We start from the raw sequence: 15726 nt of genomic DNA on the forward strand, positions 1-15726 counted from the left end.
TTTGGCTTGTCACCAAAAGCACTCACAAACTTTTACAGATGCACAATCGAGAGCATCCTGTCGGGCTGTATCACCGCCTGGTACATCAGCTGCTCCACCCACAACCGTAAGGCTCTCCAGAGGGTAGTGAGGTCTGCACAACGCATCACCGGGGGCAAACTACCTGCCCTCCAGGACACCTACACCACCCGATGTCACAGGAAGGCCATAAAGATCATCAAGGACAACAACCACCCGAGCCACTGCCTGTTCACCCCGCAAATGGTTACCCGGACTATTTGCATTGTGTGCCCCCCAAACCCCTTTTTTACGCTGCTGCTACTCTCTGTTTATCTTATATGCATAGTCACTTTAACTATACATTCATGTACATACTACCTCAATTGGCCCGACCAACCAGTGCTCCCGCACATTTGCTGTCCGGGCTATTTGCATTGTGACCCAGCACCCGCCAACCCCTATTTTTACACTCCTGCTACTCTCTTTTCATCATATATGCATAGTCACTTTAACCATACCCACATGTACATACTACTTCAATAAGCCTGACTAACCAGGTTCTGTATATAGCCTTGCTACTCTTATTTTCAACATTTTACTGTTGTTTTCTTTCTTTACTTAACTACAAACACACACACACACACTTTTTTTCTCCGCACTATTGGTTAGAGCCTGTAAGTAAGCATTTCACTGTAAGGTCGACACCTAAACTTTGATTTGAAGGCAAGGTCAGTACAGGTGCATCAAAGCAAGGACCAAGAGACTGAAAAACAACTTCAATCTCAAGGCCATCAGACTGTTAAACAGCCACCACTAACATTGAGTGGCTGCTGCCAACATACTGACTCAACTCCAGCCACTTTAATGTAAAAATTTATGAAAAATGTATCACTAGCCACTTTAAACAATGCCACTTCATATAATGTTTACATACCCTACATTACTCATCTCATATGTATATACTGTACTCGATACCATCTACTGCATCTTGCCTATGCCACTCTGTACCATCACTCATTCATATATTTGTATGTACAGTACATACATTGCCTTGCGAAAGTATTCGGCCCCCTTGAACTTTGCGACCTTTTGCCACAATTCAGGCTTCAAACATAAAGATATAAAAAAAAAAATTTTTTTTGTGAAGAATCAACAACAAGTGGGACACAATCATGAAGTGGAACGACATTTATTGGATATTTCAAACTTTTTTAACAAATCAAAAACTGAAAAATTGGGCGTGCAAAATTATTCAGCCCCCTTAAGTTAATACTTTGTAGCGCCACCTTTTGCTGCGATTACAGCTGTAAGTCGCTTGGGGTATTTCTCTATCAGTTTTGCACATCGAGAGACTGAATTTTTCCCCATTCCTCCTTGCAAAACAGCTCGAGCTCAGTGAGGTTGGATGGAGAGCATTTGTGAACAGCAGTTTTCAGTTCTTTCCACAGATTCTCGATTGGATTCAGGTCTGGACTTTGACTTGGCCATTCTAACACCTGGATATGTTTATTTTTGAACCATTCCATTGTAGATTTTGCTTTATGTTTTGGATCATTGTCTTGTTGGAAGACAAATCTCCGTCCCAGTCTCAGGTCTTTTGCAGACTCCATCAGGTTTTCTTCCAGAATGGTCCTGTATTTGGCTCCATCCATCTTCCCATCAATTTTAACCATCTTCCCTGTCCCTGCTGAAGAAAAGCAGGCCCAAACCATGATGCTGCCACCACCATGTTTGACAGTGGGGATGGTGTGTTCAGGGTGATGAGCTGTGTTGCTTTTACGCCAAACATAACGTTTTGCATTGTTGCCAAAAAGTTCAATTTTGGTTTCATCTGACCAGAGCACCTTCTTCCACATGTTTGGTGTGTCTCCCAGGTGGCTTGTGGCAAACTTTAAACAACACTTTTTATGGATATCTTTAAGAAATGGCTTTCTTCTTGCCACTCTTCCATAAAGGTCAGATTTGTGCAATATACGACTGATTGTTGTCCTATGGACAGAGTCTCCCACCTCAGCTGTAGATCTCTGCAGTTCATCCAGAGTGATCATGGGCCTCTTGGCTGCATCTCTGATCAGTCTTCTCCTTGTATGAGCTGAAAGTTTAGAGGGACGGCCAAGTCTTGGTAGATTTGCAGTGGTCTGATACTCCTTCCATTTCAATATTATCGCTTGCACAGTGCTCCTTGGGATGTTTAAAGCTTGGGAAATCTTTTTGTATCCAAATCCGGCTTTAAACTTCTTCACAACAGTATCTCGGACCTGCCTGGTGTGTTTCTTGTTCTTCATGATGCTCTCTGCGCTTTTAACGGACCTCTGAGCCTATCACAGTGCAGGTGCATTTATACGGAGACTTGATTACACACAGGTGGATTGTATTTATCATCATTAGTCATTTAGGTCAACATTGGATGAACTTCTGGAGAGAGTTTGCTGCACTGAAAGTAAAGGGGCTGAATAATTTTGCACGCCCAATTTTTCAGTTTTTGATTTGTTAAAAAAGTTTGAAATATCCAATAAATGTCGTTCCACTTCATGATTGTGTCCCACTTGTTGTTGATTCTTCACAAAAAATACAGTTTTATATCTTTATGTTTGAAGCCTGAAATGTGGCAAAAGGTCGCAAAGTTCAAGGGAGCCGAATACTTTCGCAAGGCACTGTATTATTCATTCCTTTACACTTTACACTATAAGGTAGTTGTTGTGAAATTGTTAGGTTAGATTACTTGTTGGTTATTACTGCATTGTCAGAACTAGAAGCACAAGCTTTTCGCTACACTCGCATTAACATCTGCTAACCATGTGTATGTGACAAATAAAATTTGATTTGATTTGACTGAAAGACAAATGAGGTCAGTGGCGGTAATGCACCTCATTTCTGAAAGCTGCAATCGCAATATTACATCAAGAGAAGAAAAGGCCTGGAAGGAAGAGCGATGACTAGAAACGATTCAGTTGACCGATTTTTATATGTGGATTAATTGGTGGAGTAGAGGACCTTGTGCATCATGTAAAATAACAACTCAATGTTTATATCCCAGGACAAATGATCTAGCAACAGCAAGCTAGCTAAATAGGACAAATTAGCTAGCACTTGCAAGCTAACTAGCTAAATTGCCATAATTGGTTCAGAGTTTTGATATTTTAACCTGTGTGTCGCGATCGCGTTTGGTGTGGGGGGACAAAATACATGTATGCACGATGGCGCACGCGCTCAGCCGGTTTGGGTTCCTTGTAAGCCGTTTTAAGATGGTCGTAACATCCACATTGATGGGGCTGTTGTGGAGCGGGTGGAGAGCTTCAAGTTCATTGGCGTCCACATCACTAAGGACTTAACATGGTCCACACACACCCCCACAGTCATGAATATGGCACTGCAAGTTCTACAGCTGCACCATTGAGAGCATCTTGACTGGCTGCATCACCACTTGGTATGGCAAGTATGGTATGGCAAGTTCCCTTGACGGGAATGCGCTACAGAGAGTGGTGCAGTCAACCAGGTACATCACTAGGGCCGAGCTCCCTGCCATCCAGGATCTCTATATCAGGCGGTGTCAGAGGAAGGGCCAAAAAATTGCTGAAGACTCCAGCCACCCAAACCATGGACTGTTCACCTTGCTACCATCCGGCAAACGGTACCGGTGCATCAGCTCTTGAACCAACAGGCCCGAGATAGTTTCTACGCCAAAGCAATAAGACTACTAAATAGTAAATGAATGGTGCAGAACTATCTGCACTGACCCTACACACACTCACTAGACTGTGTGTACAAAACATTAAGAACACCTTCGGTGCACCTTGCACCTACCACCATACACCGTTCAAAGGCACTTAAATATTTTTATCTTGCCCATTCACCCTCTGAATGGCACATATACACAATACTGTACATGTCTCAATTCTCTCAAAGTTTAAAAATCCGTATTAACCTGTTAACCTGTCACCCCTTTATCTACACTGATTGAAGTTGATTTAACAAATGACATCAATAAGGGATCATAGCTTTCACCTGGATTCACCTGGTCAGTGTGTGTCTTGGAACGAGCAGATGTTTGTTCACTCAATGTACCAACCCTATACCCACTCACACTATATTGGCACTCCCACACACATTTACATACACTACACACGCCCACACACACATATAACACACAGAGACCGACACAACACATACACACACATATAACACACAGAGACCGACACAACACATACACACACACACACACATACACACACGCACACAAGCATGTGCTGCTGGTACTCTGTTCTTTATTTTTGAAAAAGAGCTGATGTGAAAAGTTCTGATGTGATTGGTCGAAAGAGCAATTAGTGGGAAAAATATCAGTATTGAGCTGCCTGTGTAACTGCAACCAGTATGGCAACTGATGTAGGAAATTATCAATTTGTAATGCAGTCATGTGCCCTAAAATGGAAGATCCTTTTGTGGTATGTTATGCAAATGTCCTTATCTCAAATATTTGCATGTCCACTTAGAGCTACAATTGACTGTGACTAACTGATAGATGAATAGTCTATGATAAGAGGAACTGAGAGGAACTAAGAGGAACTAAGCTTTACTGTGGGAATGTTGATATACTTCAGTTTGCTGCTATATGACTGATTTCACATTTGTCTCCAGAGATTATAATTTAAAATATATCTAAAGTGTCATCTATATTTACAATTCCATTATCCAAACAAATTATTAATTTACATAACTCTTAGCGGCGTTTATCAAGTTGTAAATTACACTGAATGGAGAATGCTGTTATTTCTATCTGAAAAAATGTAATAGATGCTTTTTCCACTTGTAACCGGTACATTTCGGAAGACCTTAGTAATGCTTTCCTGGCTCGTATTGTTGCTGGAATTATAAGGGAATTAAGTCAAGGTTAGAATACGGTGTATCTGTAGACACACCTCCACCACACCTTAATTTATTTGATCTCCACCCAATACAAATAGCAAGTGAATAGTACACTATTCTCATGGTTAAGTTCAAGGTCAGAATACGCATAGAGAAAAGTGCATAAAAAGTTAATTACGTTCTTTGGACGTATGCTTAACTTGGGTTGGAATTGGGCCCATGGAGTGGCATGGCCAGAGATTTGCTAACTCAGGACTGTTACAGCAGACACTTTAATCTAGAGCGATTTACAGTGCATTCATCTTAAGATAGCAAGGGAAGAACCACATTCACAGGCATAGAAAGTACATTTTTTCTCAACAACGTAGCTATCAGCAGAGTTAAGTGCAAGTTCTGTTTTTTTTTGGGGGGGGGGGGGGGGGGGGCTGGTTCCACCATTGGGATGCCAGGACCAAGAAGAACTTGGACTAGGCTGAGGGGTGGGAGTGCCAAGAGACCTGAGGTGGCAGAGCAGAGTGCTTGGGTTGGGGTGTAGGGTTTGAACATAGCCTGAAGGTAGGGAAGGGTTTTGTTCTCTTACAAAGTGCCTGTATATTGTATTTCTAGGCTACCTCCCCAGTAACTCTATATTTTATTTTATTAAAGTTAGTCCTGATGTCGAAAAGCATAAATTATACCCTCTTGGAAATGTTGCACCTGTAGGAAATTGCAGTTGTCCTTCTAGAATATAAGGGTTGACATGATAACGGCTACATTAGTGCTTTAAAAAACCTGTTTTATATTTTTGATTGAGAGGGACTGGCTGGTAGTAGAGGAATAGAGGTCTGGGCCTCAGTCCCATCCACATGTCTCTGTGGTAGGCTTTGCTACACCCCATTACTCCAACACTGAATGACTCATCTGAGCTTGTCAGAAATGGATCAGTCTTGTGAGGAGCCAACTACTCATCAGTTTTATGAAAAATAGAATAGGCTGTCATATTAGGCCATAATGAAGTGTGCATGGTCTGTGTTGAACCTAGGAATTACAACACATGGCCTCATCTATGGCACATTAGATTGTGTTAATCGTCTGTTCTTTATCTGGGATTAATATAATGTAGGTGCTGTCTGGGATTGTACTAGTTAAATGTATCAGCATCAATAATGTCATATCACTCAAATTAGAATCGTAATTTGTGACAACAATCATGTAAATGTAGTAGATGTACCAGCTGGATTTTGCCTTTGTGGAGAAAGTTCATTTCATGCACACACGATGGCAGTGTTGAATCATGGTTGTGGTCCATCGTTCTAAGAAGAATCTGGCTCGTTCTCTTTCGACTCTTCCGCAGTACAACTTTTGTTTGGTGTATTTTCAAAGGCACCTGCAGAGGATTTTCTCTCATATAAAGTCATGTAGATGCTCCAGCTAATTTTCACTGAGAGGCTGTGGTCTGTTTGGTCTGCATGCTTTGCAGATGGTGAATTAAATAGACAAATATTTGGCAGCTTCCCATTTACTGTACACTTACCAACTTACACTGAATGTACAAAACATTAAGAACACCTTCCTAATATTGAGTTGCATCCCCCTTTTGCCCTCAGAACAGCCTCGATTTGCCAGGGCATAAAGTCAAGATGGTGTCAAAAGTGTTCCACAGGGATGCTAGTCCATTTTGAATCCATTGCTTCCCAAGATGGCTGGATGTCCTTTTAGGTGGTAGACCATTCTTGATACACACGGAAAACTGTTGACCATGAAGAACCCAGCAGCGTTGCAATTCTTGACCCAAACCGGTGCGCCTGGCACCTACTACCATACCCCACTCAAAGGCACTTACATCTTTTGTCTCGCCCATTCGCCCTCTGAATGGCACACATACACAATCCATGTCTCAATTGTCTCTAGGCTTAAAAATCCTTCTTTAACCTGTCTCTTCCCTTTAATTTACACTGATTGAAGTGGATTTAATAAGTGACATCAATAAGGGATCAATACTTTCACCTGGATTCACCTGGTCAGTCTGTCTTGGAAATAGCATGTGTCCTCAATGTTTTGAACACTGTGAAACTAAAGTGAGGAATTGCACAAGGAATTGCACAAGCAAATAGTATTTTCGAGGGGGATTGTATGATAAATATTTGAATCACATAGTGCATACAGTAATATTTGCTTATGCTTCTCGTCTCAAGGTGATTTGCATTATGTCTCCTGATGTTAGAGTTTAGAGTTAGAATGTTAGAGCATTCAAGAGTTGAAGAGGCTCATTACGTGGCAATTGGAGGTGGGTCAAGGTATGCCACTGGGAAATAAGGTACGCTTTGTCTGGTTGAGGGAGTGGCATTTGTAAGCTGCTGGTATATTTTTATCAGTAATGGGTTCCTGTGATGTGGCTATGCCAGTTATCAGGCCGCCTGAAAATGCCACGGTGTTAAATACTGGAAAATGCCAACTGTTGATGTAGTTTGAGCTTGAAGTTCTTGGAGGTGTTTCTGATGGTTACTCATGCCGAGGCTCCAGGGTGATACAATTCTGTAATGACATTCATTTTATTCACCTTTCCCCAAATGCTCTGTGGAATTCAAGAGCAGCGGTAACACGTAGGAGAATGGTTTCTATGCAACATAATACTTGAACTAAAACACACACACTAGCGTTTGATCACCTCCTTGGTGACTGTAATGTGTCTTCTGATTGAATGACAGTTTAACTACAACACATTTTGTTTCAGCCAGACAGCCTGTGTATGAGAGTTATAAAATATTCAACACATCTGTAGTTTTCATATTAATAAAAAAAAAATACGTTTTATTTACATAAATTACAAGAAAGCACAAACTGGTTCACCAAAATCTACATTAAAAACATTTTGTATATATTACATTTAACAGATTTACTATAATTTACTCCATGTCTGAAGTAAAATCTTCAATAAAAAGAAGGGCTATAATACTGACATCTCTTTTTAAAATCGCTACCAGTCAGAGAATGAAAACAGAATCGGGACATTGTACTCACAGCACTAAGAGGATAACAAAATCTGGACAATCTTCTGTGTGACCTCTTTATTATCTGAAACAGCTGATTCTTGACTAGTGGTTATAGAAGTGTATACAATGGCAGCAGAGGAACATGAGGCTCAGTCTGTCAGTCTTCACAAAGATGAAGTCGTGGAGTCCACCACTTCTCGACCATTACACACCGTTGGTACAATATTGGAGGCTGAAGCTGCAGAAAGAGAATAGACCATTTTCTACAACACTTCTATTAGAGGTTAGAGAAGAAGATGGAGTAGAAAAGAACACCTCATTCTAAACTATAGAGACGCTGGTCTGACAGCTCACCACAGGGGTGTTCTCAAGTGACGTGCTGTATCACGTAATGTGTTGAAACATCTCAGTGATTAATAATGATAATGTAAAATTACTTTAACGACCACGATGGAAATAATAATGATGATGATGGTAATGGTGATGATGAAGGTTGTGTTCACCTGCCGGCGGAGTTTGTACCTTGAGAGAAGCTGGATCCGGGGCCGGTGGTGACGCCGAAGCGGGTGGTGGCCACCCGGAGCGAGGTAACATTCTTCTGGGGCTGGAACAGGATGATGTGGGTCTTAGGGGCGAAGAGGCAGCCCAGCACCACCGAGCCACTCAGACTGACAGAGATGCACATGGTGGTGGTCTGCACCTGAAGGGGGGAGAGGGATAAATAGAGAGGATGGGACTAGAGACAACGATTACTCATCTGATAAAGCCAGTACATACCATATTACGGACAGGGTTGGGGAGTAACTGATTACATGTAATCTGATTACAAAAAAACTAACTCCAATCAGTACTTTTGTAAACCTAGATGATTGCTTCTTGGATACCTATACATTTCCCAATGACATTCAATTCAGCAATAAAAAAAGGAGCAAGTTTAAGTATGTTCCGCCTGAACGAGTCTGACCCCTAATAAAAGGGCTACCCAGACCCCTCTTTTACTCTGCTGCTACTCTCTGTTTATTTTCTATGCATAGTCACTTTAACTCTACCTGCATGTACATATGTACATGTACATACATACCTCAATTACCTCGACTAACTGGTGCTCCCTGCACATTGACTTTGTACCAGTACCCCCTGTATATAGCCTCGCTATTGTTATTTTTTCTGCTGCTGTTGAATTATTTGTTACTTTTATTTTACATTTTTTACTTATCTATTTTTTACTTAACTCTTATTTTTCATAAAACTGCATAGTTGGTTAGGGGCTTGTAAGTAAACATTTTACTGCAATGTCTACACCTGTTGTATTCGGCGCATGTGACAAATAACATTTTATTTTATTTGACCACAAGTCAGAGACCACTATGATGGCACAGCAAATGCGTTTGATGGATAATTTGTCTTCTTCTAATGCCTTTTAAGAGAGAAGCAATCCAAAAAAAATCTGATTACGTTACTGATACAAATTTTGGACAGGTAACTAGTAATTGTAATGGATTACATTTAGAAATAACCTACCTACCCAACCCTGATTACGGAACACAACACACCATGGAGACTGAGGAATGTCAAAAAGCAAACAGATAGTAAGCAGACAACCTCAGGAAATAGGTTACATGTGTGCTTGTGTGGTGCTACCAGCAGTATCTGAGAGGAGAGGGGTGTGAGCTGTTCGCCTGTCAGTCCCTCAAATCATCCTACCCCCCCCCCCCCACGTCATCTCCTTCCATCCGCCCACATGCAGTTGTGTGTCATCAGCCAGTCCTTTTATATACAGCCAAGCTTTGTTTTTGTCTCTTCCCAGATTACTGTTTCGTTATAGTGCAGTGCTGCATGGTGGGTGGGTTCTGGGTGGATCTTACCAGTCTGCCATCCACACACTTCCAAGGTGTCTGTCCATGTCTCCCTGAATATTAATATCAGCATTAGAATGAGCTGGGCTGGCAGGCAGAGAGCACCCAGCGGTGGACATGCTTTTCAAGCTGTGCTGTGGCCGTTCACTCACTGCTGTCACTGAATGCAAATTCACCATAACATGACACAAGTGAATCTTTGAGTTGTATAGTTCAATTTGAAATAAATAATTGATTCGTTGACCGTCTCAACTATCAGTCCCTTTGTTGAGCTGTACATTATGTTAAAAAGTTCATTTAAATCTGGTTTATAATACAACTAAATGGTGGTAAACAGATGTCATCCTCATGTAAATAGCTGGATATTATCAAATAGCACACAGGTCCTATATCCCACACTTTCTGTTTAAAAATAGTTTTAATAACAGGGCAATACTACATAATAAAGTGTTAAGCAAATATATTTCTTAGGAAGAGCTGAGAGATGAGAATCTGTCTTCTCAGTCTGGGATTGAATTGTTCATTATGAAAACTGACATACAGTAGATACAGATTGTTGTAAGTACTTTCGATAAGACTTTTAGATACAACCCACTGGGCACAGACGTCAATTCAACGTCTATTCTACATTGGTTCAACAAAATGTAATTGAATTGACGTGGGAACAACATTGATTCAACAAGTGTGTGTGCCCAGTGGGAAGTGTTTGTTTTTAAAAAGCTGTGTAGCCTGTGGTAGCCATACATACTGTCTATTCAGGTGTGGTTTTCCACCTAGAGGAAGCCAGCACAGGAAGAGTGAGATCATCCTACATTTTCAGCCTGGTAACAGGATGTGAAGGTGGAGCATGAATGGATGATTTCAGTGTTTCTGTTGGATTGTAGAATATGAGTATATGAAATAAATGTCACCAATAAAACCTAAAGATACAGGTAACTGTCAAAATACAGTGTTCAATTGGGTTGAGATCTGGTGGCTGAAACACACACACACACACGCACGCACGCACGCACGCACGCGCGTGCGCACGCACACACACACACACACACACACACACACACACACACACACACTTTAAACCCCCCATGGTCATTTGAGACCCCTTTTTCAAAGTCAATGAGATCTTTCTTCTAGCCATGGTAGCCAAAATATTGGGCAACTGGACAATTTTATACATGACAATAAAGATTATGGGATGTTAATTGCATAATTAACTCAGGAACAGGGGTGAAAGTAGGGCGGTATGTTCCGGTAAGGCTTCCTGGCAAAATGTCACAGTGGGGGTACGCCGTACCAGTAAAACATGAGCCTATCACAATAATTAAAACAACATGTCAAGAGAATTGTAGGCTAGTACACCATTATTAATCATTACCTCATAATGAAACATTTGCAAATGGACTTAAAAACATTTGGTATAGACTACATTCCAAAATGCGATGTGGTTAGTAAAAAAAAAAGACATTTTGCGAAGGCAGGGATGAGTGGCCAACACTGAGATGCGTGTGGATGCATAAATTCTTGTTGAACCACATTTTTGGCATCCATGATTTAAAAGAAATCTTGAGGAATCAAATGTAGATACTTCTGATCTATGGGTTACATGAAACACAGGCACTCTTAGCCTTTGGATATGACTGATGTTTCATCACCTTTGTTAACCTATGTCACAGAGGTTGGAGAAAAAGCTGCTTGTCCCTATCAGGGATGACATCTTTAATATTTCATTTGGTAATCATGTTGTAATTCACGCCTCAGTACACCATATTTTGCCTGCTTAAACATTTCATGGATGACATATGCAAATTACTATTTGATTATTCAAGCAGAGATTTCTGAAATCTCAGGGTGTGAGGACAACCATCTCATAGCAAGAGTGTAGCAGAAAGAACACAGCACAGTGACACAGTGGCTTGCGAAAGTATTCACCCCCTTGGCATTTTTCATATTTTTTTGCCTTACAACCTTGAATTAAAATGGACTTTTGGGGGGTTTGTATCGTTTGATTTACACAACATGCCTACCACTTTGAAGATGTCAATGTTATTTATTTATTGTGAAGCAAACAAGAAATAAGACAAAAAAACAGAACTTGAGTGTGCATAACTATTCACCCCCCCCCCCCCCCCCCCACCCCCCTCTGGGATTTTTGCCCATTCTTCAAATTGGATGGGTTCTGCTGGTGTACAGCAATCTGTATTGGATTAAGGTCTGAGCTTTGACTAGGCCATTTCAAGACATTTAAATGTTTCCCCTTAAACCTCTCGAGTGTTGCTTTAGCAGTATGCTTAGGGTATTGTACTGCTGGAAGGTGAACCTCTGTCCCAGTCTCAAATCTCTGGAAGACTGAAACAGGTTTCCCTCAAGAATTTCCCTGTATTCAGCGCCATCCATCAATCCTTCTATTCTGACCAGTTTTCCCAGTCCCTGCCAATGAAAATGGATGGTGTTCTCGGCCAGTCTCCAGATCTCAACCCCATAGAAAATCTTTGGAAGGAGTTGAAAATCTGTGTTGCCCAACAACAGCCCCAAAACATCACTGCTCTAGAGGAGATCTGCATGGAGGAATGGGCCAAAATACCAGCAACAGTGTGTGAACCTTGTGAAGAATGTTTGACCTCTGTCATTGCCAACAAAGGGTATATAACAAAGTATTGAGATAAACTTGTGTTATTGACCAAATACTTATTTTCCACCATAATTTGCAAATAAATTCATTAAATCCTACAATGTGATTTTCTGGATTTTTTTTCTCACTTTGTCTGTCATAGTGGAAGTGTACCTATGATGAAAATTACAGGCCTCTCTCATCTTTTTAAGTGGGAGAACTTGCACAATTGGTGGCTGACTAAATACTTTTTTGCGCCACTGTATACTGAGATCATATGACACTTAGATTATACACAGGCAGACTTTATTTAACTAATTATGTGAGTTCTGAATACTTTTGCAAGGCACTGTATATCCCTCACAGCAGACAAAACAAATCACATGAGCCACTGTTTCAGTTCAGTTGCACCAGAGATAATCAGAGTGGTCAGATTAGATATCTGTGTTGATCTGACACTCTGTTCTGTCCGTGTCCCACTCTTTCCCCTCCCCCTTCTGCCATGAGGTAGGGTCCCTCTGAAGCCCTGAGAGACATACCATAATCCCAGCGCACGGGACACAGCTGGGACTCAACGTCCTGCTCTTTCACACTCCATTCCACACAACTACGCACAGGGATGTTCTGTCCCACCTCCAGACCTCATGCTCTCCAGCCTGCCCATCTGTGTCTGCAGAGGTATAGGGTCACCAGGGGACCTCTCTCTGCCTCTCTCCCCAGCTCCAGTCCACAGAGGGATCCCAGAGGGAACCAAACACCACAGAGCTCAGTATGTCTTTCTGGAACTCTCTCTCTCCGTCATCAGATCTTTAGGTTCAAGACTTAACAATCCAAGTATGATTAGGTCACTTGGCCACAGAAATATTTTTCAGGCTGTTATGCTTTTTGCTCTGCTGTCCACACACCACATACACACTTGTGTAAAGTATACACATACAATATTAACGCAATGTTGGAGAGCATTACTTAATAAATCCATTGACTAATCGTTTGCTCTATGCTAATTGTCATTCAGTAGCTGATTTCAAGCGTGTTTTCAGTCCAAATCCATCCCACCTATTAAAACATATATGATATGATCTCCTCTGAGCCTTTGTTCTCATCTGGAGCAGATTTTTCAGCCACATGAAAAGAGAGCTGCTGCTTTTATCAAAGTTGAAGAGAAGTGTTCAAAGGGATTTGATATCTCTCATCTCAACTCGCAGGTGCTTTAGAAAAGATTCAATGCGCCAAACTCACATTCCCTGACTTATGACTATTAGGACACAGGAAAAACACAAGTAGAATTAACATCAAAGGGATCCATTTTGTGTGTCTTCAACCTCAGCTTGTAAAGTAGATACAGTGCCTTGCGAAAGTATTCGGCCCCCTTGAACTTTGCGACCTTTTGCCTCATTTCAGGCTTCAAACATAAAGATATAAAACTGTATTTTTTTGTGAAGAATCAACAACAAGTGGGACACAATCATGAAGTGGAACGACATTTATTGGATATTTCAAACTTTTTTAACAAATCAAAAACTGAAAAATTGGGCGTGCAAAATTATTCAGCCCCTTTACTTTCAGTGCAGCAAACTCTCTCCAGAAGTTCAGTGAGGATCTCTGAATGATCCAATGTTGACCTAAATGACTAATGATGATAAATACAATCCACCTGTGTGTAATCAAGTCTCCGTATAAATGCACCTGCACTGTGAGAGTCTCAGAGGTCCGTTAAAAGCGCAGAGAGCATCATGAAGAACAAGGAACACACCAGGCAGGTCCGAGATACTGTTGTGAAGAAGTTTAAAGCCGGATTTGGATACAAAAAGATTTCCCAAGCTTTAAACATCCCAAGGAGCAATGTGCAAGCGATAATATTGAAATGGAAGGAGTATCAGACCACTGCAAATCTACCAAGACTTGGCCGTCCCTCTTAGCTTTCAGCTCATACAAGGAGACTGATCAGAGATGCAGCCAAGAGGCCCATGATCACTCTGGATGAACTGCAGAGATCTACAGCTGAGGTGGGAGACTCTGTCCATAGGACAACAATCAGTCGTATATTGCACAAATCTGGCCTTTATGGAAGAGTGGCAAGAAGAAAGCCATTTCTTAAAGATATCCATAAAAAGTGTCGTTTAAAGTTTGCCACAAGCCACCTGGGAGACACACCAAACATGTGGAAGAAGGTGCTCTGGTCAGATGAAACCAAAATTGAACTTTTTTTTTTGGCAACAATGCAAAACGTTATGTTTGGCGTAAAAGCAACACAGCTCATCACCCTGAACACACCATCCCCACTGTCAAACATGGTGGTGGCAGCATCATGGTTTGGGCCTGCTTTTCTTCAGCAGGGACAGGGAAGATGGTTAAAATTGATGGGAAGATGGATGGAGCCAAATACAGGACCATTCTGGAAGAAAACCTGATGGAGTCTGCAAAAGACCTGAGACTGGGACGGAGATTTGTCTTCCAACAAGACAATGATCCAAAACATAAAGCAAAATCTACAACGGAATGGTTCAAAAATAAACATATCCAGGTGTTAGAATGGCCAAGTCAAAGTCCAGACCTGAATCCAATCGAGAATCTGTGGAAAGAACTGAAAACTGCTGTTCACAAATGCTCTCCATCCAACCTCACTGAGCTCGAGCTGTTTTGCAAGGAGGAATGGGGAAAAATTCAGTCTCTCGATGTGCAAAACTGATAGAGACATACCCCAAGCGACTTACAGCTGTAATCGCAGCAAAAGGTGGCGCTACAAAGTATTAACTTAAGGGGGCTGAATAATTTTGCACGCCCAATTCTTCAGTTTTTGATTTGTTAAAAAAGTTTAAAATATCCAATAAATGTCGTTCCACTTCATGATTGTGTCCCACTTGTTGTTGATTCTTCACAAAAAAATACAGTTTTACATCTTTATGTTTGAAGCCTGAAATGTGGCAAAAGGTCGCAAAGTTCAAGGGGGGCGAATACTTTCGCAAGGCACTGTATATGTTAGGCAGTGTGTTGATGTTGTGGTGTTATTCTTTGGAAAAGCACTGACTATTTATACCAGAATAACAAACTCTCTGGGCTCTATTCAGACTTGAGATAAGTTGACTTAACAAGGACTTGAGTCTTTTATGTTTTACTTAAATCCATATTTTATTGACGTAGCCCTTAAACACTCAAACCCGTGTACGGGTATAACTGACAGATATTCTGAACTTGAGCACCGTGCGTGACAAGAAGTTGCCCCCATCCCGGTAATTGGGCAACATTTGCAAATGTTTTGTTTTCTGAGTGATTAAGATGACTCAATGTATTTTGAAAGATGAGATATCGAGGATTATAATAAATACAGCTTTGATGTCATACAAACAAGCCAAACACCCGTGAGTCCAAATGTGAACTTCACATCTCCAAATCATAAAACACATGTAATATCAGTGTCAACATCTAT

The 15726-nt window shown here is 41.1% G+C and overlaps 1 protein-coding gene across 2 annotated transcripts in view; it reads right to left on the bottom strand.

The window, feature by feature from the left end:
• Window positions 1–6758: 6758 nt before the first annotated feature.
• The window catches only part of LOC110494268 (metabotropic glutamate receptor 2), a 75902-nt gene continuing 66934 nt past the window's right edge, over window positions 6759–15726 (bottom strand). The window contains exons 5-6 of one of the 2 annotated variants that reach the window (XM_036950357.1): window positions 8339–8535; window positions 6759–8073 (exon numbers count right to left, since the gene is read on the bottom strand). In XM_036950357.1, coding sequence (XP_036806252.1) covers window positions 8040–8073; window positions 8339–8535 — 231 coding nt within the window. In that variant the 3' untranslated portion in view covers window positions 6759–8039. The remainder of the gene's footprint in view (window positions 8074–8338; window positions 8536–15726) is intronic. The other variant, XM_021569208.2, reaches the window with a different exon arrangement.

Source organism: Oncorhynchus mykiss, chromosome 17 (assembly GCF_013265735.2).
Source record: "Oncorhynchus mykiss isolate Arlee chromosome 17, USDA_OmykA_1.1, whole genome shotgun sequence".
In the NCBI taxonomy this organism is placed as follows: domain Eukaryota; kingdom Metazoa; phylum Chordata; class Actinopteri; order Salmoniformes; family Salmonidae; genus Oncorhynchus; species Oncorhynchus mykiss.